The sequence below is a fragment of the Maylandia zebra genome, linkage group LG1 (assembly GCF_041146795.1).
Source record: "Maylandia zebra isolate NMK-2024a linkage group LG1, Mzebra_GT3a, whole genome shotgun sequence".
NCBI lineage: Eukaryota > Metazoa > Chordata > Actinopteri > Cichliformes > Cichlidae > Maylandia > Maylandia zebra.
The window spans coordinates 38,665,235-38,690,404 of record NC_135167.1 but is presented as its reverse complement, the minus strand read 5'-3'; the positions used below and the strand labels follow the sequence as shown (position 1 = coordinate 38,690,404).

Below are 25,170 nucleotides of genomic sequence, written 5' to 3'. Positions count from 1 at the left end.
TTAAGACTGAGCTATTCAACCACAATGACAAGAGATATGTTTAGAAGAATAAAGGTTAGGCTTTCAAACCATGGATAGAATAATGAAGAACATAGACAAATATTAGTTGTGTTTTCGAACTTCAGAGCTGCCTCCTGATGAAATCAAAAGAATTTTGAAATCGTTCCCACATTCTGCTGCAGCCAGGTTTGACAGAGAAACACTAAATCTCTTAAAAGCAACAAATTACTGCAATTCAGATTAGCACAATAGCTAAATTAGAGTATCGCCTGGGGTTGTCGAGTGGCAAACACTGTGTGGAAAATGCTGTCCCTGCAGGTCAGTGTCAACTCAATTACTGCACAGTTTGTCACAGATGTTGCTATGGCTAAAAAGCTCAAACCCCTCCATTGCCATCCTTTCACTGCAAGCCGCTGAGCTAAATTTAACCTGTGGCATCACCAACCCCACCCGGCCCCAGCTCAGCTCTGCATCAGCACATTTACCACTCTGACCAAAGCTCCTTTTCTATGTTACAGCTTGAGAAGCTTTCCTACTTACAACAGCTTTTTTTAAAGCACGAACACTTGTGCAATCATAATAAAACAATTATTCAAACTGAGAAAATCAAAGCATTGATATGTTTTTTAAAAAAAAGTCAGTTTTGCCTTGCTCCAACGCTTTAGGCTAAGGTAGGGTTATGGTTACCACCTATGATGATGTGGTCATGAGGAGTTATATTTCCCAGTAATGGTGAGAGAAAGTAGTGTTTTTTTGATTTTTTTAAGAACCATGGTGACAGAGTGCTGAGGATTGCCACAAACATGCACCTCTGCAGTGACTGTTTTACATTTCAATACATTATTAACAAGCTAGCTAGTAGGGGTGGGGGGAAAAAATCGATACTGTTTAGTATCGTGATATTTTGTTTGCTAATAATGTATCGATACAGGGACAGCAGAAATCGATATTTTGTTACAAGCAATTTTTTCGTGGACTGGAACATGCTCCGACTTCAGAGCATGTTGATCCTTTTTCTGAGCAAGAATCCTGACATTCCTTCACTGTCCAAATTTGTTTAACTTTTTTTTTGGCAGCAATAAACATGACAGTTGACTTATTTTAATTTAAGACATGTTTTATTTTAATTAAGTTTAAAACTTTTTTATTTAGTATAAAATTATATTTTGTTTTAATTTACTTTCAAATTCTTCAGTTGCTGAAGGGGCTGCATAGTTTTCATAAATTGCATAGTTCAGAATAGCTATAATTGTACCAGATGGTTGCATTCAGTTAAGTTGGACTAGACTGTAATACAAACCGTTCAGTTTGTCAACAATAAAACTGACTGAAATGAGAGAAAGACGGAGAGTGAGACTTTGATATTAGATAAAATGAATATTGATAAAGTTTACCTTTATGTACAGAATCTGAATATCGCAAAATATTTTAAAAAATTGCAATAATATCGTATCGTGCGTTAAGTATTGTGATAATATCGTATCGTGAGTTGTATGGTGATTCCCACCTCTACTAGCTAGCTCCAAATATGTTAACTTTTCGCTCAGAAAAAAACCAAGATGGCTACATGCAAAAAGCTAAACTCAAAACTGTAGTCAGCGATAGGGCAGCGCAATATGGCAAAATATATTTGTCACGATATATATTTGAAAACTTGCGATAACAATATAACTGACAATATAATTGACGCGAGACGAAGTACTTTACAACTCCACAACTTTATTAGTGCAAAAAACCCTAAAACATTAATTTATTTTCACTTAAACAAGCAGCTGTTTATATTAGTTTAGTTCATTAGTTAGTTCCCCCCAACGTTTGCTACTTGTGTCATAAGGCATGCAGCTATTTAAAGCTACGCCGATTATTTGTTGAGTCAGCTTCTTTGGTCTCACCACCACGCTAGTTGAAGCGGACGCCTCTTCACGTGCTTTAACAGCTTTGTTGTACTCCAACAAGCGCTTCTGTTTCAAATGATGAAACGTGTTCTGCCAGGTGTGTATGAAAACAAAGCCACTGCGCATGCGCATTTTACCCATATTCTATCGCGATATTTCATTTTCTTATCTTTCTTAACATTGTACCGGTACTACCGTGAACGGTATAATATGGCCCAGCCCTAGTCAGCGACTCGATAGATAACATTTAGGTGGCTACACCGGTCGTTCATATGAAAGTCCATGGTCAAGACTTTTTACTGTAGACATGAAGCCTGATTTTGCTTCCTGGATAAAAGAATGATTTCCAGTTTCTTGCTCAGACTGAAGAATAGGTGGATCATTAAATTCCCAAAGCCGAGGTATCTGGATCATTAGCAGGACTCTAAAACCTGTACTACATGTGCACAGTGGATGGCTTTCTTCTCAGTCCATTGAAGACTAATCAAGAGGAAAGGATGTAATGAATCATGTCTGTTTAGTTTTTAATGGCTGCTTTTAATGTTAGTTTCCACTGCAGTCACAATCAATATCTGTGGTCTTCGTTCTCCGAGACATCGCACCGCAGGCATAAACATATTATTACACAACATGTTATTAATGCACTTTGCCAGCATACTCACATCCACCCACACACATACACGCTTGTTGTCCTCCACACATGCAGAAATGTGCTGCACACAAAGCAAACACAAGAAGACATTTGAATTTTTGTCCTTTTGTGTTTTTGTTAAGCCCAAAATGAACCATGTGAGAACTCTTCTTCCAAGACACGAACGAAAACACAAGTGACAATGTAAACTCACCGTAGCATACTTCAAGATGATATCAGCTCGTTCTTCTGCGATTAGACTCTCGATGTCTTTCTTCATGTCAATATCTACAGAAAAAAGGAAGAGCAAGATTTGCATAAACTAGAGAAAACAACAACTGACGATGAAAAAAATAACACGGCTAGATGTGACTAACAGCACGATGAGCTGGTATACCTGAAGCATGCTTTGGTTTTAAAGAGAATAAACACATCAGTAGATGGTTGCCTTGGATTTAGTAGAACAATATCATAGTGGGGCTTTAAAATATCAAAAACTGCACCAGAAACGTGCTAAAGCAGCGGTCCCCAACCTTTTTTGCACCACGGAGTCGCGGATGAATACAATAAAATAAAACCAGTACCAGAAAAAAGAAGATTTATTCATAACACACAAGAAAAGACCCAGGGAAACAGAGTTAACAATAAAAATGCTAAAATAATCATAAAAACAGATAAAACCCCTGAAAACCATACATTTCTCAAGTCTCGTGGCCTGGTACCGGTCCGTGAGTTGTTTGGTACCGGTCCCTGGCCTGGGGGTTGGGGAACGCTGGTCTATAGGACTGAACAAGCTCGGTAAAGACGTGGTAATTAATTTAGTGATCTGAAAACAGGTTCTGGTGAGTGTACTGTGCATTTGTCTGTCAGCTGGATTGAAGAGCTGTGTGAAGGTGTAAAAGTATAAGTGCTCATATACAGGCGCACCAAGGCCCTGTGCCAAACTGTGACATGACAAGGCCTGTTTAAAGAGCAATACATACTCTTCTAACTTATACAGCCTCTAGTACTAATAAGTAATAGTAATAAGAAAACAATACAGTACATTTCATAATTTGACTTAAATCCAATAAACGGGAGCCACCGAGAAAATGTTCCCTCTCTGTTTCATGAAACTGAGCATAACAAAGTCACGCTTATCTGCAGGTCAGTGATTTATGGCCCCCCGTCGAATGATTTAGGAAGTAATAAAAGTTAATGGCAGTTATCATTTTGATGACTATCATAAAATTATGATATTTTATAACTCAGTAATAATCAATAATCCGATGCCCAAAAATATGTGATCATGAAAATATGGCGATGGATGAGGATGATGAAGAGGTGGTTTGAGACAGAAACGAAAACTGTGGAATATTCATATTTTTGTGCTGTTGTCATTTTAAGCCAAAAAGTTTACTTTTTTAGACAAAAAAATGTTCCCTTGGCAGAAACCTGTGTGTGTGTGTGTGCGTCTGTGAAACTGTGTTAAACCACAGTAAAAAGGTTGTTTTTGGTAAAGCCAGTGCTTTTGTAAAGATGGGGAGAGTTGGAGGCTGCGAGCCCCGATGGATACATTTTGTTTGTTTAATCCAAAAAAGTTAGACTTACAAACGCTCCGCCTCAGCGTGAGACCGTCGTACCGAAGCGAGAGCGATGTTTTATGTGGAAAAACGCCTGAATGTGGTGAGGAGACCAACAACACTGGTAAAGTTGTGGGGCAGCTGGTAAGGACTTTCTGCAGCATCTGCAAAGCTGTCTTGGTTGGTTTTAAAAAAAAACGCGCTTTACTCGTCAGAAGGCCGTAAATACAGCTCATTGGTCAGATCAAAACCGTCCTTAGTGGCTGAAGCGAGAGCCTGCCTTTCTAAAATTGCTTTATTGATCAGTGGTTTTTCTCATTGGTAAAAGCGAAGGCCACCTCTGTTTTAAATGGTTTCATTGGTGGATCGGGGAGGAGCTCCATCTTGCACCGTGAATCAGAGAGAATTTCACCCACACTGACCAAACTGTGCAAAGTCACACCTGACTCTCTCGGGGTCTCACGCTGAGGTGGAGCATGACTATATACTGATGTTCATCATCAAACAAAGCAGCAGAGGTATTAATCCAGCTTAATCTGCATCCTCTGTTTGGCTCTACACCAGTGACAGACCTGGAGTGATGATCCGGACACATTGCAGGACAACGCAAATCATCTGGATTAGGGAAAACCCCAAAGCGGGATTATGCAGTGAAAATCTGTGTTTGTCAAAGCCTGAACAAAGAGAAACAAAGAGCTTTGAGGAGCCAAACAGCAGACGTGCAGAAGTGCGGACACGTAACACTGATGGCTCCTTCTTGGTTTAAAAAGTCCACAAAAAGGATCCACCTTAAGAGTGTAGCTCTGATATTTAGACAAAATGCCACACTGTAGTGTCACACTGTAGCAACAGAATTTACTTTACTTTATATTTGAGTCCATTTGACCTCCTTGTGTCCTGTTGAGTTTCTATAAACAAATGACACAGAGAGCAAACTGAGCGTCTGACTATGCAAAGTGAACTGAATGTATGTTTTTACCCAGTAGGTAGCAGGATGCTACCTTTCTGCTGTGTTGCTGTTGTCTGAAGACAAATCTTTCCCGTCTGTTCTAAGATGGTGGCTTGTAACCAAAAAACGTTTAACGACTTTCATCTAGAGGCTACCAAGGAATGGGCACTGAAGCTTTAAATATGAGCTGTCCTCTGAAACATATGGCAGCGGCTGCATGTGGTCAGCGTACTAAATCACAGACGAGCTCTGGCAGGAGACCCAGCACAAAGGGTGGAGACCCAACCTAGGAGAGGGAACAGAGACGGGACTGCACCCTTTCACACTACCTGACTGATGAACATGTACTCTGCCTTTGCAGGCTGTGTTTTACTCTCGGAATACACGCTGAGCTTTATTTAATAAACCTCCGAGTGGAGACTTGGGAGCTGGACTTGAACCAAGTTTTTTGCTGAAGTGGTTCATGGTCGGAGGTAGGATTGTTGAAAGTGGGAAATGAGTCACATTTTGCCCTCTGCACATTTAAGTTACTGCGGGTGCATAAAGTGTTTGGTTGCATCGGCTAATTTTAATGTCATAAGCCCAGTTTCACAAATGAAACTAGCTAAGATTACTCTATCAGGATACGTACTGAATCAAAACATATTAACACATTAAGTCATATTCATTATTAAAGAAGTGGTGTGTTCATTTAATATCATGTGGAGGAGTTTAAACTCTTTTTTGTCAAATTGAATTTTTTTTTATTCTGACCTCCAAATCTTTAGACAACAATATAAAAAAATGACATATTCTGATTGGATTAGGCTTGTAACTGATGACGACTTCAATCTCACAGGTTTAACACGGAGCTGTTATTCCTGTTTAGAGTGTCGTGCTTCTTCCTTGGATTCCTCTAGATTCGCTTGTCTAGTTTATATTTTTTTTTCTCAACCTACAATCATATTTATTCAACTTTCACTTCATATTATACAGAAAACTATTAGCTATAAACTACTACTAATTTTTTTTTTTCTGATGATCTAACCTCTGTTCACTAATTATCTGTGCTGATGTCTGGATGTCTCAAAACCTGAGACATTTAGAACTGAAGGCAAACTTGAGACAAAGTTTCAAGTCAGAAACCTTAGTGTCATTTGGACAGCGATCTCACTTTTGATAATGATAGCAATAAGGTCACCAGGACAAGTTCCAACCAAAATGTAACAAATGTTCTGTAATATTCTAAACTGCAGATCTTTTAACTATTTCTAGATCAAAGTGTGCAGACGTTGATTTCGGTAAGTGTGGTCCTGTTCTTTGGAACTGTGTGTGTGTGTGTGTGTGTGTTAACTTGCATTTTATTTCTTTGTAAAGTTTACTTTGGGTTTTTTCCCTGCCTTAAAACAATACAAACCTACACAGGTCTAATGTTTGTGTTTCCTGTGTTAAGCACATAGAGTTTGAACTGTAATGGTCACTGCCAAAATCTGAGGTTTGGACTTTTACATAAACTGAATATCCATCCGTCCCCGGGTACTTTATGTTGACTGGGAGCCCTGTGGTTAAAAACTTCCTGGTGGACCACAAGCCTGGGAATTTGATCAAATGCCATTTAATTTAGGAGTAAGCATCATTGGAGCTCTAAAGAGAAGGAGAGAGTGTGAGAGAGAATTCCAACACAAAGTGAGTACAGCAGGACATACTTAAATGTTTTGTAACTGAATGACTCAGGTTCCTGTGCAGTTACTTGAATTACTAAAGATAAAGAACACCCAGTGAATTAGGGATTTTTTTTTTTAGCCCTTGGTGGTCTGGAGCCTACTCTCGATGATTCTCTCTGAAGACTGTAAAACATTTACAGACTCCTCATCTATTAGCTAATCAAGTACAATGGAATCGTTGCACTTTGTTGATCTTTTTCATTGGTTTCAAACTGGATAAATAAAACTTTTACATCTTCCCAGCGAAACCTCACAAACAGAATCTCTTTTTTTCTGTGCTTCAGAAAAATTAAAACATGTACAATGATTAGAAAAAATATTCATGTACTCAGTATTCAAGAACTGGCATACATTGGTTCAATTTAAGACCTAACCGCTGTGTTGTGTTTGTGCTTACTAATATGTATCACATGTGAGTTACTGCGCAGAATGTGTATCAGTGAGTGAGGCAGTTATTAAGCCAATAAAGACTTAATAAGACCCACAAATGTTGCGAAAACTATGTGAGACTCAGAGAGTACAATGTTACGGGTTATCATTTCAGGACAAACAGGAGTAGCAGAAACACGCCAGTATAATAAAGCGTAATGAATATCTGAGCAGTGCTTCTGCTTTCAGCTGTCAGGAAAAATGTTGAATAACTTCGCTGTATTCTCGAAGCTCCCCCAGCAGGCCCGAGAGCTGCTGCCGCTGCCTTCAGTGTCTCCATCCCAGACACACGCAGGGCCAGGCTGCTGAAGGATGCTGCCCACGGTGTGGACGTGTTTCGCCGACATCAGGACCTTTGTAGCGGCTCAAAGTGTCATTTAGCGCTGGTAAACAAACCCACAGCCTCCGATAGTACGAGCCGCGCGCGATGCTGTGATTTGACACCATTCTACAGCCTCGCGCGAGACCTCGTTTTTATTCATTATTATTACTCCACAGAGAATAAGAAACAAATCTGGGGCATGGCTACAAAGAAACAAATACGCTTGTAATTACCTTGATCCTCTGGTGTATTCCTGCGCTATCCGTGCAGTTACCGCTCCGTTTGCTTTGGGCATTCTCTGCTGAAAGTGCAGCTGCAGCAGAACAAGCCACCGGGCTGGTAACAATAGCCTCCCCCTCCGTCAATCCATGGGTTACCATCAGACACAGCGCACACATACGCGCACACAGGAGCACACGGACGGGACAGAAACCCCCCAGGTCCGCGATCCAAGCAGCGGCAGCGGAGAAGACGCACTGAGCAGGCGCCGATCGTCAGCCGTGTGTGAGCTGTAAACCATCCGGCCTTAAAGCAACAGAACCTCTGACAACAGCTGTCCCGGTGGAGACGCAAACACCAGCATAGAAGCAGTAACTGGGCTTTCTGCTGCCGACATCTGCTGGAAAAACACTGCAGTGCAGGGATGGAGCCAGAGAGGTATGGAGCGCCGAGAGTGCCAGAATGAAATAACTGCGTGCAGTTCATCAAAAGTGTCATTGATCTAGTCAAGTTGGAAATACATAAACAATAAATACATATTATTAATTAATTAAAATAAAAATATTAAATGCATAATTAATTTAACTTAACATAATTATTTGATGGTGCCTGCATCTGCATCATAAAATAATTAATAAATAATATTTTTTATTGCTCATCATCAGATGATACCTAACATCTGATTGGCTACCCTGCACAGAAACGCAAGACAGACTCACTCGGATTCACTCGGGCCGTATCTAACTGGTTTGATTTGTTTGTTCCTGAAGCTTCATGACTGGATAGTTTTAGTGCCTGACCGGACAGAAACATTTAGAGCAGTGTGTTGATGCTGTTCATTGATATGCTGAAGAGCGACGTCAAGCAGAGAAATGATTAAAATGTCCGTTTTTAATTTTTCTCAACTGGAATTGAAAGTTTTGGAAATGTACTAATAAAAATACAATATAAAATATTAATAATAAAAATAATATTCTTGTTGCATATGTACCCTCTCTCCTCCCCAACACGTGGACCAATCTCATTTAAACGTTGCACGAACATCATCACACATACAGCCTAAATACACAGTTACACAAATCATGCGTTTGGGTCTCCACCTGAAGGTTGTACTTGCTAATGTAATGATGTAAAAGAATGAACATGGTTTTGTCGTGGTTAAATTCCTGTTAAACTTGGGATCGCAACCATGGGTTTATTTTGAAAGATTCGATTTTAAAAGTCTGCTACTGGTAAACTGGTTTTCCCTAATCTTATCCCGTTAGTGGCAATGAAGCTTTTGCTGTGGTAAGTTCTTCCTCAGTCCGCCCTGACTGAACATGAGTTTAAAACATATTTGAAAATCCTCATTGAGGTTAACATGGCAGTGCATTAACAGCATGAACTGCCCATACAGTAGCATCTGAGTAGATTTCAGTTTTATGATCTTGTTTTGAAATTAATGGGTTAGACGGTAGGAAAAATGGACACGCTGAGCTAGCGGCTAACAGCTAGAGGAGACTGTCGTGTCTAATAATTTGAAACTTCTCTTGATAGTTTGGGCGGAATCCTGTTGCTGGAAACCCATGGTTACTCATGTCCCATGTTATTGCAGAGACCCACAAAAGGGGAATAAACCACGCCTGAGCTCTACCCATCTCGAGTCCAGAGAGTTTTACTCATACAGCACCGGACATACTGAGTGGGGTTATGCTAAGAGCTAAGTGTACCCTTCTTGGTCATAAAGGGATGGACACAGTCAGCAACGATACTCAGGTAAGCTGTGCTCAGTGGTACTAAGAGATCCAAATTATGTCAAGAAAATGTCCATCATTACACCAGGAGCAGCAGGAAGGAGTCACGCTGTTTACACTAAATTCTGGCCCTGCCATAAATGTCACAGCAGACATCAGGACTCCTCAGACCAGGCAATGTTTTTGCAATATTCTGCTGAGCCCCTGAGAGCTGTAGCCTGGGTTTCCTGTCCTTAACTGAAAGGAGTGGCACCAGATATGGTCTCTGGCTGCTGTAGCCCATCCGTTTCAAGGTTCAATGTGTTCAGAGATGCTCTTCTGCATAGCTTGGATGTACAGAGGCATTTCTGAGTTACTGTTGCCTTCTTATCAGCTTGATGCAGCCGAGCCCTCTCCTTTGACCTCTGGCATCAAAAAGCCGTTTTCACCCAGAGAACTGCTGCTCACTGGATATTTCCTCATTCTCAGATCATTCTCTGTAAACCCTACAGAGGTCATGTGGAAAAACTCAGTAGATCAGCAGTTTCACACTCAAAGTCACTTAAATCACTCTTCTTTCTCATACCGATGCTTGTGTTTTTCTTCAGCAGGTTACCTTGAACACGTTTGTATCCCTAGTGGCACTGAGTTTCTGCTATATGACACAGAATCAGGTTTTCATTCATTCTTTCCTGTTCTTGAATGAGTCTTTGGTGCTTTGTGTTCACTCTGAGAGCAAAATCAAATATGTGTTGTAAATATCTGAGGTTGTTAATGAAACAACAGCAGCAGACAAGAAGGAATCTTTAAGGCCAGTAAGGCCAAAGCCATGTCACAAATGTCCACCAGCACCAAAATGTAGCAGCTTCTTCTTTTGCACATGCTCCACCTCTCAGCTGAGTTCATTGATTTTTGTTCTTGGTTTTTGTGTAGTTCTGCTGACAGGGAGCTTTAGAAATGACACCAAAAACAATCTCATGTCACATTTTTATTAGTTCAACAGACATCTACACTGATGTGTTACTCACAACTGCACTGGACTGTATTCACATGGCTGTGCCTTTGTGTGTGAGCTTTGCTGCATTCTGAGTAAACATCTTGTGATTAAGAGATGCAACAACCTCAGCAAATATCCAACATGCTTCTACCTAACTATTAATTAGAAGCACATCTAACCAGCCCAAGAAAATAAATGGGCTCGTTCACTGAGTAAATAAAATACTCTTTGATGTCCACAGGGTGGCAGTGATGTCCTCTGTGTTTTCAATGATTTGCATAACAGTCACGTGGACACCCAAAACCATCTGCATGTAGGCTTTCTGGATATACAGTATTGTATGTATATGTATGTATATGTATGCAATGCCACTTCACAACTACAATTGCCTCAAGTTGCTTTATTATGAGGACTACATAATGAGGTTTTGCCTCCTTTTAATGTCACTGAGAGTGCACATCCTAAATACTGTAACATTAAGACGTGGAGTGTGTGTCTGAGGTGTCAGCCTACTAAGGATGACAGCTGGGTTCACATATATGTCCTGATTCTACTGTTTAATAAAACAGGCACTGGATTGAAAAACAAAATAAATAAATGAAAACCAGTCGCAGTAGCTCCACTCGAATGCTCCACCACTGCTAACTGAATAAATACAGCCAGGAAGACAAACTAAGGAGCCTTTCCAAAGTAACTAATCAGCTGCTGATTGCACATGGAATTGAGTTTTCAGGTATTATTGAAGTTACCTGTCCTAGCTAAAATATTAACTATTCAGTCATATTCAGTTTGAAAACAGCTCAAAAACCTCAATATTTTCAACCTTTATTTGAAGTAATAAATGATTCGGTATGCCAAGAAACTGAATATGCGTTCATTTTTTTCTGGGTTTTGTGTTCCCTTTGTCCTTGTTTGGCTTCTTTCCATCACTGGCTGCATGAAGTCTGGCTTCATATTGTTTCACTATGTCATTTTCATCCTCAGAGAACACCTGCAGCTATAAGAAGAAGAACAGGCGGTTATGTTGATCATTTCCTGCTGCTCTAGCTCTTTGTCAGTAACTGATCTGCGAGTTTACCTTGTTCAGCTGCGTCTCTGTGTCATTCATATCAACTCCTTCCTTTTCTCCTATGGCACCTGCTGTCATTTCATAGAGGTTTAGGATCGCCATCTTAATCTTTCCCAGTTGTAGTGTCTTCTTTGCAGCTGTTTCCTGAATGTGGTTCCACTTTTGTTCCTGTATGAAGACAGCAACACATAATGCCATTCACAGTGTATATTTGACCTAGCCTTAGTTCTGCTGCAGGGATGTGATCCAGGATTGTGTCCGGTACCCATGTGAGAGCTTCGGCCTGAGTCTTCTCTAGCTCGGTCTGGAGCTGAGACAGCAGACTGTTTTTCTGCATTACCACCAAGTTGTGCTGGTCCTGCAGGGTTAACAGTGCTTTCTTCTGCTGGTCGACCTCATCCTGCAACTTCATCTCCTTCTGGTAGAACTGATCTTGAAAATGGAGCAGACTCTCTGTGTAGTCTGCGAGAGCCTCAGTATCCCCAAACTGTAACACACAGACATACACACAGCTTTGCTTGCAGCTTTATCTTCAGTGTTTTCGGTGGAGGAATCACTGTTTAACATCATTATTATCATCATTAATAATTGATACAATACTTATGGATGGTGCTCTGTGCTCTCTGTGCTGGAGTTTGACACACAGCAGGTTTTCCCCCACACGTTTTCATACAAAAAGCAACCTTTGATTGGCTCTGTTTTATTTCGGTATTCCCTGTTCTGCATGGTTACTGTTAGTTTTACTTTTCCCAGTCTCATTTTCCCCTTTGACTTTCAGCGGTTCCTTCACTCACCCCTCTGTCTTCCCCTATTTTTTCATCTCATTGTCTGCTTTTGCTTCTTGTTCCTCTTCCTCGTTAGCTTCCAGTGTTCCCCTTTTGGTATTTTGTTTAGCTTGTGGGTTCTGCTATTAGACTGATAATAGTTCACCTGTGCTTGTCTCAACACAGCACTGGGACTACATTTTCCTGCAGACTCTAACTGTGTGCTTTTTAATACTGTAAAGCTGGTATTTTAACATGGGAGTCATGAATGGATGGATGGATAAATAGTCAAATATTGATATTTGATATCTGAGATATTTCTGAAACAGTGTTTGGTACTGTTGTGATAACTGCTGTGTATATTCCACCAGATGCTGACGCTAACTTGGCTCTTGTTCATCTGCATCACACAGTCACAGGATGTATCCTAAGGCTGTTCACATCATAGCAAGGACTTCAGCCACGCTGATTTAATAGCAGTTAATCCTAAATTCCATCAGCTACAAGGAGAGCAGATACACTGGACAACGTCTCCCCCAGCATCAGGGCTAACCCTCTACCACACCGGGGCCAGTCTCTATGTCCCTGCTCTTGTCCCGAGGATCCTCTGAAAGAACCAAGTCAACTAAAAAACAACTGGTGTCCTTCTCTTGCTGCTCCATAAAGTGCAGATTGACATATTTAATCTGTATGAGATTTGACAGCTGCACAGCATCAGAGAAGAAAGTGCTCTAAAGGGTCCTCATCATCACCCAGAAGATCATCAGATGCCTGTCTCTCGCCTGTAAAGTCTTTGACAATTCCTATTGCCTCAAAGTAGGACATTAATAACATTAAAGTAAAATTAAAACACCACAATGAGACGTTCATCCCACCCTGGTCACTTTGTTTGAAAGTCTGTCCTCTGGCAGACGGTTCAGGACAATAGAAACACAGATAAGGGTAAAAAAAAATGACGTAGTAGATCAGCTATGGTATGAATTTCAAAATCATATGTCTCCTCATACTTGTCGCCAAGTTATTACATTCACCAAGTTGTCCACGCCGCCCACCATTAGCCTGGAACAGCTGAGGGGTGAAAATGATTTGGATCCAAAAGTCAAAAAATAATATATATATATACACACATGATATGCATGTGCACTGACAATAAAGACATTATTTAAATGAACTGATTACTGTTAGCATGAAATAAAAATACTGTACCTTTGTTATTTTAAGCACACGCTCCATGAAGTGCTTGTACATTGAGTGCCTCTGAACTTGATGCTGTAGCTCCTCTCTCCTCTCCATCAGTTCAGCATACTCTTTCTTTAATCTCTCTAACTCTGCCTCCTTTTGAATGAACTCTTTGCTGTCTGCCTTCGCTTCCTCCAGCGCATCATCAGCATCTTCATCCTACACAGTTTCAGGTCCAATTTGAGTTTCGTTCCAACCATAAAACTGAAATTCAGCTTGTGTGAAATGGTCTTCTACAGTACCTCAACAAAGGCTTCATGAAAGCGCTCCTGTATTTTATTAATGTCATCCTGCAGCTCCTTTGTCTGGTCCTTCAAACTTTTTAGCTCCTACAGAAATGCACACAAAGTAGAAAAGGTTTACGTTACTAAGGGAATACTTGTGATGACTTTCAGGACAGTAGGCCTCAAGGGTACTTATGGTGAAACCGTGTGTTTGAAAAGAGCTTAAAACTGAGGACATAAAGCTATCAACAGACTCTCAAGAAACAACTGCTTCGTATCCAAAACATCTGTGTTGAAGAGATATCAAGTGAAGCTGAACTAGGGCCAGGCCACACAGGCGGGTAAACAGTACAAGGCAGCAACGAACAAATGCAAACAGAGGTTTAATTACACATTGGGGTAATCGGGGGAAATGAAAACACTGGGGAAAACAGCTGAAACTAACCAGGAGAAAACAAGATGGAGACAGATTAACAAAATAAAACAGGAAGCAACAAAACGTGAAAATCAACAAGATGGCCCGGGGAACACAGAGAAATCCCACGCCTGGACCGTCGTTGACCACCGCCATGATTCTAGCCTACGTTACAGCGTCATGTGCGCTTTTTACATCCAACACAAAAACTGCAGTCGTGGCGCTTTTTGATTGTACTCAGAACTCGGAAATTCTGCCTTCTGAATAGGAAGATGTAGGTAACACCAGACTGCAGATGAGCTGCATACAGGGCTGGACTGGGACAAAACCACCACATATCCAGCTTTATGGCTCCAGCAAACATCAGCTGATACTAGAAAGTAATATTAAATAAATTCTAACAACAGCTGATCAAACGTGCTGCTGTTGTTTAACGTGACATCCGGTGGTTTCCTCTTTCTGGTGCAAAGCGGACGATAAATAAACAAGAGGGAAAAGCAGATCAGCTGATCATTGATCAGTTTCATGATTGAAGTAGAAACAGGAGAGGGAGGGGAGAGGATGAGAGAAGAAGAGGCAGCTGTGCAGCGTAAACACAGAATAACTCCAGCTTTGTGTCTTTTTCATTGTAGCTGAAGTCTGGGACAAATTGTTCCTTTTCACCTCAATACGAAACGCGTAATAATTTCTCTGAATATGAGACAATTCCGTTTTTTACAGGACGGTTGGAAACTCTAATAATTAACCGTATAAACAAAATAAAGTTCAACATCAGTAACATAGCACCACCCAGCTGTATAGAGATTGAAAATGTGACGTCATTCAGGGGTAAAACCGCAAAGGATTCTGGGAACTCGTGGCAAGAGGTACTAGCGCACGCAGGCTTGCAATTGAAATCAGTTACACAGCAATAAAAAGAAACACAAAAATGTCAAGAAGCTGTTGTATTATTAACTGCAATAGCCGGTCGCATGACAGCCACGGGAAGCCGATGGGTAAAGAGATCGGTTGTTATCGGATTACGTCGTTGAAGAGAAATTGTTCGAGCCATGTTTCTGAAGTAACAAAGAGGCGACGGATGGCCTGGATTGCAGCCATTCAAAGAGCAAATATAACGTCCCAGAACACTCCAGCTCACAGGTTAGTCTGCTCCAAGCATTTCCACGAAGGTCAGTGTTTTGTAGTAGTTAATGCGTCATTTTTCATAACATAATTGGTGATATAGGTTACAAGCAAGTCTGGCGCTGAACAGAAATTGTCGCGCTATGCTCCTTTATTTATTGTGCATAAATAGTGAATTGTCCTGACACAATATTGCGTTTCGCTTCTGTTATTACCATGGTACATTGACAAAAACATATACTTTTATTCACAGGATAAAACTGTTGTTTTCTATCACTAATTGTCCAGTGCGATTACAGCATACAATATTATTGTCACTGCTACATTTCTGTAATGCGTACCAGAAATTATTTCCACTGCTAATTAATTAACGTTGAGCTCAAAGGTCCTATTAATAAACGGTTAACGAATGTGTATTTATGAAGACGATTTGTGAGACTGGTAAACTTATGATACGTACGATGGTCTTTCGTTCTACACGGTGCATTTCAAGGTCCTGCACCCATCCGTCGGTAAACTGTACCTGGGCTTGTTGCAGTGACCTGAAGTTACTAAACTTCATGAGTGTATGCACTCACTCCAAGAACCGTATGATTATAAATATGAGCGTGGTGAAAGTTGGGCAGCACGCTAACATCTTTGGTCCCTCTGTGTGCTCGTAAGGGTCTGACCCTTTCACTCCTTTGATTTTTTCCTCTTATCTTTTCTTTGACTTTTCGTCGAGTCTGTCTTTGTACGGACCGGCATTGTTCTCCTTCGTTTTGAACATAACTTTTTTGGGGGGCAAAGAAAAAGCAAGAAGGTTTTGGAACCGGAGAATGAATGTTTTGCGGTGCTGCAAATGCTTGCATTTGATGCGGTACTTGGATTGTTTTGCCACGAGTTCCCGGCATGCAATGCGCGAAAGTCACGTGGTCTGTCAATCTCTATAGAAACCCCGTCATGCTAGCTAGCACGCAGTACGAAAAAGTCAACACAACGAAAATAAACTCCAACTAAACTTGGTTTATATCTGACCCAGATAGACTGCAGGTCATAACTTCTTACCTGAAGGTCAGTTCACCTGATACTCGGACGGGCGGCCACTTCGGGTCTCTCCTCCTCTTGCCTCCCCTTTCCTTCATCCACCTGCTGGCCTCCACCACTTGCTAATGTTATTGAATCTGTGGAAGCTCCGCGAGAGCCACCACATGAAGTAACGAATAACGAGCCTATCTAAATCCCAGTAACGAGTAACGCGTTCCTGATTTTGGCATAATAACTAGTTACCGTGCTCGTTACCACAATAATAACGTAGTTACTGTAACGCGTTACTTCATAACGCGTTAGTCCCAACACTGACCATTAACACTGGCTACCTGATAAACCTTAAACTGCCAGAAATGCCAGTGACAAATTCACACCTGTGTGCCTTCCTCATCCTTGGCTTTAAGCCCTGCGAGCTGTCTTTCTCCCTTCAGCATTTCACACAGGACAACACTCTGATCATGGGTTTTCTTCTTTTCCCCCAAACCACACGTGTTCCTGCAAGAACAGTAAAAAGTAATTAGCATACATCATTTACCGAATCGGGCTTCACAGAGAAAAACAGTAGAAACACTCCACAAAAACTTACTGTGAAAACTGCTTCTGGCTTCTGGGCCTTGAAGACATGGCTGTCTGTTGAAGACTTTTCAAAAAGAGTTATTGGTTCACTTTTCTTATGTTATCTTTTTCTTCTTCTTCTTCGCTTATTATGTTTTCAAACTTTCTAAAAGTGTGCATCTCCAGGCTTTAACAACCTTGTTTCTATGGCAACCAGAACTTGTAAAGACACAACTCACAGCATTTCAGTTTGAAGAAACACGTCTCGACCAAATGTGAAAAGAGCTTTTTTTATTTTGAGTACATCTGTAAGACTGAAAAGATGAAATGATGATTGAGTTAGAGGTTTGCAAAAAGGTCCTTCACAGCTGATATTCGAATATAAATTCAGAGCAGCAAAAAACAGTTAACTGGCTTGTTCAGTTGTATCAGAAAACAACTGGAAATTTGCTTACAATACTGCCTCCATGTTAACTCCTGAAGTGATTTTAATAAAATGTGAATATCTCAAAGGAATCCTAACACCATATTATCCCGACGGAGCACTTCCCAGAGTCCTCCTACAGATAGGGACTCCTCAGCTATCAGAATTCCCTGCTACAGAAACATTTCCTATGTCTGTTTCAGTTTTCAGACACTAACTTTAAAATTAGGCCTAAAACTTTTTCTTTTAATAAACCTCTAGTGGGAGAAGATTATTAAATGTTATCACAACTGGCTTAAGAATGGTGCCACAAAACACCAGAAGAGTGTGGAAGTCGCAGGAGGACTTTTATGCGATTCACATTTCTTTGGAGCTGGTGGCTGGTTGCTTGGACATTTCAGGCTCTGGTTGTTTAGTTAACCCTCTAAATTATTTACTGCAGGTCATCAACAGAGTCTCTCATTAGCAGTCGCTTCAATCACTCACCTGGAAGTAAAGTTTCTACTATAGTTGCTTGAAGCTGCTGAACGTCATTCACATTCTGTAGCCTCTGCCCACATAGCAGACAGGTCTGGCCCAGATCTGGTGTCAAGCTGATACTTCTGACTGACTGGCGTCATGGCAGGGTGCATGTCAACCAGATGTTGGCTAGGCCTGGCAATGATGGCACTATTTATGTGATGGCATGCCATATCTGGCCTGATTATGGTTTGGTTTATATGCTTTATGTGGCCCAGGCTCATACAAAACAGGCCCTCCCTGGATCCGGGGGCTGTAAAACTCCTCTTTACACACTTTTTTTTTTTTTTTTTTTTTGTGTCCCGTTTGGATCTTTAGCCGTCAGAATTGTTGTCTTAAGGCCAAGAAAGATGCCAAGCAGATTTATTTTACCAAGTGGATCATCATGGCCTTGCCATATTGGTCCATTTGATTGACCTTTATTATAATTATGAATTTATTTTATTTTCAGTTGCTACAAATGGGACAGACATGACTGTGGGATAGGACAGGGAGAAAGAATGAAAGAAAGAGAGGGAGAGAAAGAAAACCAAAGGGGAGAAGCGACGGTGAGAAGGGGGGGAAGAAAGAAAAAAAAAAACCAAACAACAAAAAAAAAAAAAAACACCTGGGTCACCTGTATGGAGAAAAAAAAACAGAAGAGAAAGTAAAAAACAAAGAGCAACATAATAAAAAAAACGGCACCATCACAATAAACTAGCTAGCAGTAGATATCAGTAGATACTAAATAATAAACGATACTGTGCAGCACGCAAGATAGACAGCGCACAATGTGCTTTGAGGCAGCAGCCAAGAAAGCTGTAGTCCGCGTCTGTGAATACCCGTGTGAACACCTGTGTGCATACCTGTGTGGATCAGCATGCTTGCATTCCAAAGGTTTCTCCATGTAACGATCTGCTAGGGAGTGTGGGGGGGCCACAGCCCCGTCCTCCAGGGTATGAAGCAGGTATGGAGGAGATCAAAACTCCAGACATCCAGAGGCCCCCAGAACACAAGAGACCAAGGAAGACCAACAGAGGGGCAGCCGCGCCACTGTCCCAGTAAGAGCTGAGGAGAGTCCCAGATGAGGGCTCACTCAGCAGCCGTGGAGCAGAAGCCAGGGGGAGTTGCAGTGACACGCCCGTGAGCTCCGCCGGCAGCCAGCCGTGCCTGAGTGACCGAGCCCCAGGCCGAGAGGCCGGGGGCACCCCACCTCCGAAGTGGCCCGAGCGAGCCCCAGGCTCCAGGCCCCGATAAGCGGCCGCCAAGGAGTGAGCCGGTGTGTACCCGGACGCCCACCCCCAGACACAAAGAACCACCAACGCACCGACACCTGAGGGAGTCCGCCACTGGCAGGGGAAGTGGTGGTAGGGGGAGATAGGCCTCCAAACCTTGGAGGGCCTGAGATGTCCCCAGAGAGGTGGCGTCTGACACCCAACCTGACATATAGACACAGACATACAGGCACACACAGATACAAACATCCATTCCCACCCTCATGCTCTCATATGCACTTACTCCACACTCACCCAACGTGGAGACAGACATAAAGAGACGCTGTACACACAATCACACTCCCCAAGCGTACTCTACGAACCGGGTCTAGGTACCCTTGCCCATGGAGGGGGGAACTGCACCCAGACCCAGGTGGTGTTACCCTTTTCCCTGCGGTGGGGAGAGGCAGACCGCCCCGACTCCGCAGCAGCAGGGAGGCCCCACACTCCAGACCGCAGTCGGACGGCCAACTCCTCCTAGCCCCCCCGCTCCAGCAGGCCGCAGAGAACGGGGGTGAGAGAAGACTCCAAGACTCCTCTTTACACACTTTATACACTTTTCTCAGACAGACATGAACATTTTCACACTTTTCTCTGTTGTTTAAACACCCTCAAAGTTCAAACCTTTGTAGAAAAATAAGTCCAGTATTATAGAATTAAACCAAAGGCACCCGCAGCTGCCTTTGACGGTGCAAAACGCTTCGTCAACATTGTCGTGTTTGTTGGGGAGAAAACTTACAAACTTACAGTACAGCAGAGTCACACTGCTAGGATCAAAGATTTATGTAAATTTGACAAACTGAACGAGTTCTGTACTGTACAGGAGACACGGCACGAGACTGAGTGACAATGGTCTACAGCCAATCAGGATACAGAACACAATACGCTGTAAAAATGTATGTACATATATTTCTTTATATATATATATATATATATATATATATATATATATATATATATATATATATATATATATATATATATATATACACTCAACAAAAATATAAACGCAACACCTTTGTTACTGCTCCCATTCCCCATGGGATGGACGTAGAGACCTAAAATTCATTCCAGATACACAATATAACCATCCCTCCCAAACAGTGGTCACAAATCAGTCCAAATGTGTGGTAGTGGGCATATCTGCTATATTGAGATAATCCATCCCACCTCACAGGTGTGCCACATCAGGATGCTGATCTGACATCATGAGTAGTGCACAGGTGTACCTCAGACTGCCCACAACAAAAGGCCACCCTGGAATGTGCAGTTTTTTGCGCTATTGGGGGTCTGGGGACCCAGAACCGGTCAGTATCTGGTGTGACCACCATTTGCCTCATGCAGTGCAACACATCGTCGCATGGAGTCTATCAGATTGTCAATTGTGGCCTGTGGAATGTTGGTCCACTCCACTTCAATGGCTGTGCGAGGTTGTTGGATATTCGTGGGAACTGGTACACGCTGTCGTATACGCCAGGTCAAGACCGCGATGAGGACGACGGGCATGCAGTTGAGCGTCCCTGAGACGGTTTCTGACAGTTTGTGCAGAAATTGTTTGGTTGTGCAAACCAATTGTTCCAGCAGCTGTCTGGGTGGCTGGTCTCAGACGATCTTGGAGGTGAACCTGCTGGATGTGGAGGTCCTGGGCTGGTGTGGTTACACGAGGTCTGCGGTTGTGAGGCCGGTTGGATGTGCTGCCATATTCTCTGAAACGCCTGTGGAGACGGCTTATGGTTGAGAAATGAACATTCAATGCACGGGCGACAGATCTGGTTGACATTCCTGCTGTCAGCATGCCAATTGCACGCTCCCTCATTGCTTGTGGCATCTGTGGCATTTTGCTGTGAGACAAAACTGCACATTCCAGGGTGGCCTTTTGTTGTGGGCAGTCTGAGGTACACCTGTGCACTACTCATGATGTCAGATCAGCATCCTGATGTGGCACACCTGTGAGGTGGGATGGATTATCGCAATATGGCAGATGTGCCCACTACCACACATTTGGACTGATTTGTGACCACTGTTTGGGAGGGATGGTTATATTGTGTATCTGGAATGAATTTTAGGTCTCTACGTCCATCCCATGGGGAATGGGAGCAAAAACAAAAGTGTTGCGTTTATATTTTTGTTCAGTGTATATTGTGGAGCAGGGAAATTATTTTACTGCTATTGTTAAATAATCATCATCATTACTATTGCATTAGTAATATAATCTGCAGCATTGATATTGCATTCAGATGTTTAAACAGTGTGTGTGTGTGTCTTTCAGAAAGACTAAGTTGCAGTTGACAGGAAGTTGCAGGCTTTGCAGAACTGAAACCGAAAGTTATTCTGAGGAGCAGGTTAGACGAGGCTATTTGAATTACTAGGTTATTCAAATTGTCTGTTATACTTTTATATTCTATTATTAAGCTTTTAGTAGAGGTTCTTGATTAGAACATTTATTCAACATAGTACATGTAGTTTCAGTTAGGTTATTACACATAAGGATGAGCCTCTGGTCTGGTAAAAGGTCAGATATATATATATTGATCTGGCATTAAGCTGGCACTTCTGACTGACTGGTGTCATGGCACCACTTAGACTTTACTTAGTCTTTGCCATGGATGACTTCTGTCTCTGCCTCACTTTCCTGAATAGCACAGTAGAATATAATACCACTAATATAATAACAATCAAGAACTTCCACTTTCAAGACTTCTTTTTTTGGGGGGGGGGGATTTTTTGGGAGCACTCACTCACCTACAGCCAGGATGTAAATTTCAAATGGTCATCATATTTTAGATCGAGTACAGTTCTATATGTATATAAACCCAACTTTAATAAAGTTGGGAAACTGTTAAATGTAAGTAAAAATTCAATGACTTGCAAATCTTGTTAACTTATATTTTATTCACAACACAATACAGAAAAACATACAAAATGATCAAAATGATTAACTGAAAAAAAGTGTCATTTTGAGACAGATATTAGCTCATTTTGAATTACATGGCAATAACATGTTAAAAAAAAATGGGACAGGACTTCTCTCCATGGAGAACGAGGCTGGAAGCCAACATCAGAGAAGCACAGAATAGGCCAGTTCTCCAATTCCTGATGGGAGGCACCGCCAAAAGTGGTTAAGAAGAACAGGGCTAAGGTCCTGTGGGACTTTAAGTTCCAGTCAGACATACTGGCCAACTAGCCAGACATAATGGTGGTTGAGAAGAAGCAGAAGACTGCAGCTGTGATAGGTATGGCAATCCCAGTGGACAATATCAGAGTTCTCTGTCCAGAAGAATGCAGTCCGAGGGATTGCTCTGATACTATCGCTCCACAGCTCTTTGCTGATTCCAAGGGTCAGTCAGCTGACGTTTGTGAGTGATGGGTTTCAAGTGTTTCAGGCTTTTTCAGGCACATTTATAGCTTTTCCTCACAGAGAGATAAGCCCACGATGGAAACCTCTGCAGATTGTTTCAGCAGTGCACGGAGCAAGCTTTTCTTCCATTCTTCCATGCCCTTCATTTCTTAATATTTTTCGAGGAGAATGGGAATGAGGTGCAGCACTTTACTGAAACATGCAAGCATGAATGGAAATACTAAATTAGATTTTTTGTATGGCTACATCCATTCTTCAATGCAGCCTGAACTCTCTTAGAACTCTTGCAATTTATTTAAGTAGTCTTCAGAAATAGTTCTGCAGGGTTCCTGAAGGACATTCAATGCTCTTCTTTGGACGTTGGCTGCCTTTTGTTCCATTCTCTGTCCAGATTTTCCCACACTGCTTTAGTAATGTTTAGGTCTGGGCTTTGGAGAGAACAATCCATGACTGATACTGTTCCAGTGTTTGTTTTTCTATCCAGGTATGCTTTGACTGCACTGGCAAAGTGTTTGGGATCATTATCATGCTGAAAAATGGGGTTGCTGCCAAGGAGGTAGAGCAGGTCATCTACTAATCGGTGCTCTAGTCTGTATGTCAAGTATCCTTGGGCAAGAGACTAACTCCAAGTTGCTCTCTGATGCATCCATTGGAGCAGGAATGTTAGAAAGCACTCAGATAAAATGTATAACGTGTTTTGAGTGCTCAGGTAGATTAGAAAAGCACTCTATAGGAACCAATCCATTTACCACAAAACCATTCTTGAGCATTTTTGTTGGTGCAAAATGTTATTTTATGCCTTTCAGACTTTTTTTTAAATCTTTCATTTATTTTTTACATAGATTCAACTAAATATAAAAAAGTCTGAGAGGGAAACTAACCTGGGAAACCAATGAAATATGAACAAAATATCAGTTTTTGTGACAGACTGCCAGTAACAAATTAGTAAAGATACTATTTGAAATGGTTCTTCGCTGTTGTGTGTTATATGTTCTGTGTAAACACAACACTGCTTCATTGAGTTGTTTATTTTAGCTTCAAAGATCCATAGGTCCATGTTAAGTAGCTTAAAAAACAACAATAAGAAGTTACTAATGGGACATCTGAAGTGCAAATGAGTAATGTGCTTATTTATGAATGTGGCACAGTAAAAGTATCTTCCTTAACACTGCGGTGGGGTAGCAACCTGTCGGTAAGTAATGTTTTGTGTTCCTTTGCATTTTCCACGTCATCTTTATTATCACATAGCTCTGAAAAAAGTGAATCCCCACAAGGCTGTGGGACCCGATGGAGTTCCTCCCAGAGTTTTGAAGGCCTGTGGGGAACAACTAGCTGTGTGCACTGATATCTTCAACCTGTCACTATCCCAGGCAGTAGTCCCATGTATTTTTGAATCCTCCATCATTATACCAGTTCCCAAAAACTTGACAGCTTCTCCCTGAACGACTTCAGGCCAGTGGCCCTCACACCAGTCGTTATGAAGTGTCTAAAAAAACTGGTTCTCACACACATCAACCACAGGGTCCTGGACACCATAGACCCCCATCCAGTTTGCATACCGTCCCAATCGATCAGTAGATGATGCAACAGCAATAGCTACTCTGCAACACCTGGAGAGCAGCAGATGCTGGACTAGAGCTCAGCTTTCAACACCATCCACCCGGGCAAGCTGATGGAGAAGCTGACAGACCTCGGCATCCCAACTCCCACTTGCAACTGGATTCTGGACTTTTTGACAGACAGACCACAGGTGGTGAGAATGGGAGGGCACGTTTCTGCTGAGCTCACCGTCAGCACTGGATCTCGACAGGGCCGCTGCCTCAGCCCCAAACTCCTGTACACCCATGACTGTGTCTCCACCCAGGAAAACTCCATCGTCATCAAATATGCTGGTGACACCACCATCCTGGGGCTCATCAAGGGGGGGGGGGGGGGGGGGGGGTAGACAGTGTTCTTGCCTATGGAGAGGAAAATGACCTCATCCTCAACACGGACAAGACTAAGGAAGTAATACTGGATTTCAGGAAGAACCCCCTCCCCTGCAGCCTCTTATCATCAAAGGGACAGAGGTGGAGAGGGCCAATGGCCACAGATTCCTGGGCCTGCAGGTTACATCAGACCTGAGCTGGACTCTCAACACCACAGCAACAGTGAAAAATGCCCAGCAAAGGCTTTATTTCTATCTCAGGAAAGCTGGCATGAATCATCGCCGTCTCACCCAGGCCTACAGAGGACTTGTAGAGAGCATCCTCACCACAGGCATCACTGTCTGGTACGGGACCACCACACAGGCAGAGAGGAAGGCTCTGCAAAGGGTCACAAAGCCTCCTTCCATGTACTCTCTGTACACAACAACGCTGCTGAAAAAGAGCAGAGAATAATCAGGGACTCACACCATCCAGCTCACTCTCTGCTCAGACACAACAGAGCAGACAGCATCATCACACACAGAACAACAGCAGCTTTTCAACAGCTTCTTCCCTGCAACTGTCAGACTGATGGCAAGCAAAAGACACTGAACACTTAAAAGAACACAGCACTACTTTACCTCATTTCAAATGTACGATGGGATAAACAGTTCAGTTGGATAACTCTATTTCCACCTGGGATTAATTCAGTTTCTCTGATTCTGATTGCAGGACACCCAAACAAAACACGCAATAAGAGGCTCTAATGTAAGCGTCCTGTTAATGTTGGCGGCGTCAGTTACACAATGGACCCAGAGGCAGCACAACAGAGGCAGCAGTGCACAGGCAGGAATGCGTTTCTGACACCACTTC

General features: G+C 42.1%; 2 protein-coding genes and 1 long non-coding RNA gene across 3 annotated transcripts in view; 1 reads left to right on the top strand and 2 right to left on the bottom strand.

Annotated features, from left to right (window-relative positions):
* Positions 1 to 7,991, bottom strand: part of LOC101464206 (USP6 N-terminal-like protein) — a 30,746-nt gene extending 22,755 nt beyond the window's left edge. The window contains exons 1-2 of the mRNA XM_076885837.1: positions 7,725 to 7,991; positions 2,741 to 2,814 (exon numbers count right to left, since the gene is read on the bottom strand). Coding sequence (XP_076741952.1) covers positions 2,741 to 2,806 — 66 coding nt within the window. The 5' untranslated portion in view covers positions 2,807 to 2,814; positions 7,725 to 7,991. The remainder of the gene's footprint in view (positions 1 to 2,740; positions 2,815 to 7,724) is intronic.
* A 1-nt stretch (position 7,992) lies between these two features.
* Positions 7,993 to 13,115, top strand: LOC143419366 (uncharacterized). Its single transcript, XR_013099332.1, has 3 exons — positions 7,993 to 8,148; positions 9,305 to 9,465; positions 12,624 to 13,115. It is a non-coding gene; the product is annotated as an uncharacterized LOC143419366 (long non-coding RNA).
* On the bottom strand, positions 11,232 to 17,028 carry LOC101463913 (coiled-coil domain-containing protein 42 like-2-like). The gene is made up of 7 exons (XM_004571823.4): positions 16,868 to 17,028; positions 16,656 to 16,776; positions 13,734 to 13,820; positions 13,459 to 13,650; positions 11,754 to 11,975; positions 11,498 to 11,656; positions 11,232 to 11,416 (listed from the first exon to the last, which is right to left on the bottom strand). Exons 1-7 carry the CDS (start codon positions 16,903 to 16,905, stop codon positions 11,294 to 11,296), a joined length of 942 nt encoding a protein of 313 aa, XP_004571880.1. The 5' UTR covers positions 16,906 to 17,028; the 3' UTR covers positions 11,232 to 11,293.
* Positions 17,029 to 25,170: the final 8,142 nt, after the last annotated feature.

Excerpts from the sequence above, each read along its gene's own strand:
- LOC101463913 (XM_004571823.4), bottom strand. The coding sequence starts at position 16,905 with ATGTCTTCAAGGCCCAGAAGCCAGAAGCAGTTTTCACA. Across the intron at positions 13,821-16,655 it reads AGGATGAGGAAGGCACACAG|GAGCTAAAAAGTTTGAAGGA; the intron begins GTGTGAATTTGT and ends GCATTTCTGTAG. Across the intron at positions 11,417-11,497 it reads CAGAGACGCAGCTGAACAAG|CTGCAGGTGTTCTCTGAGGA; the intron begins GTAAACTCGCAG and ends TTCTTCTTATAG.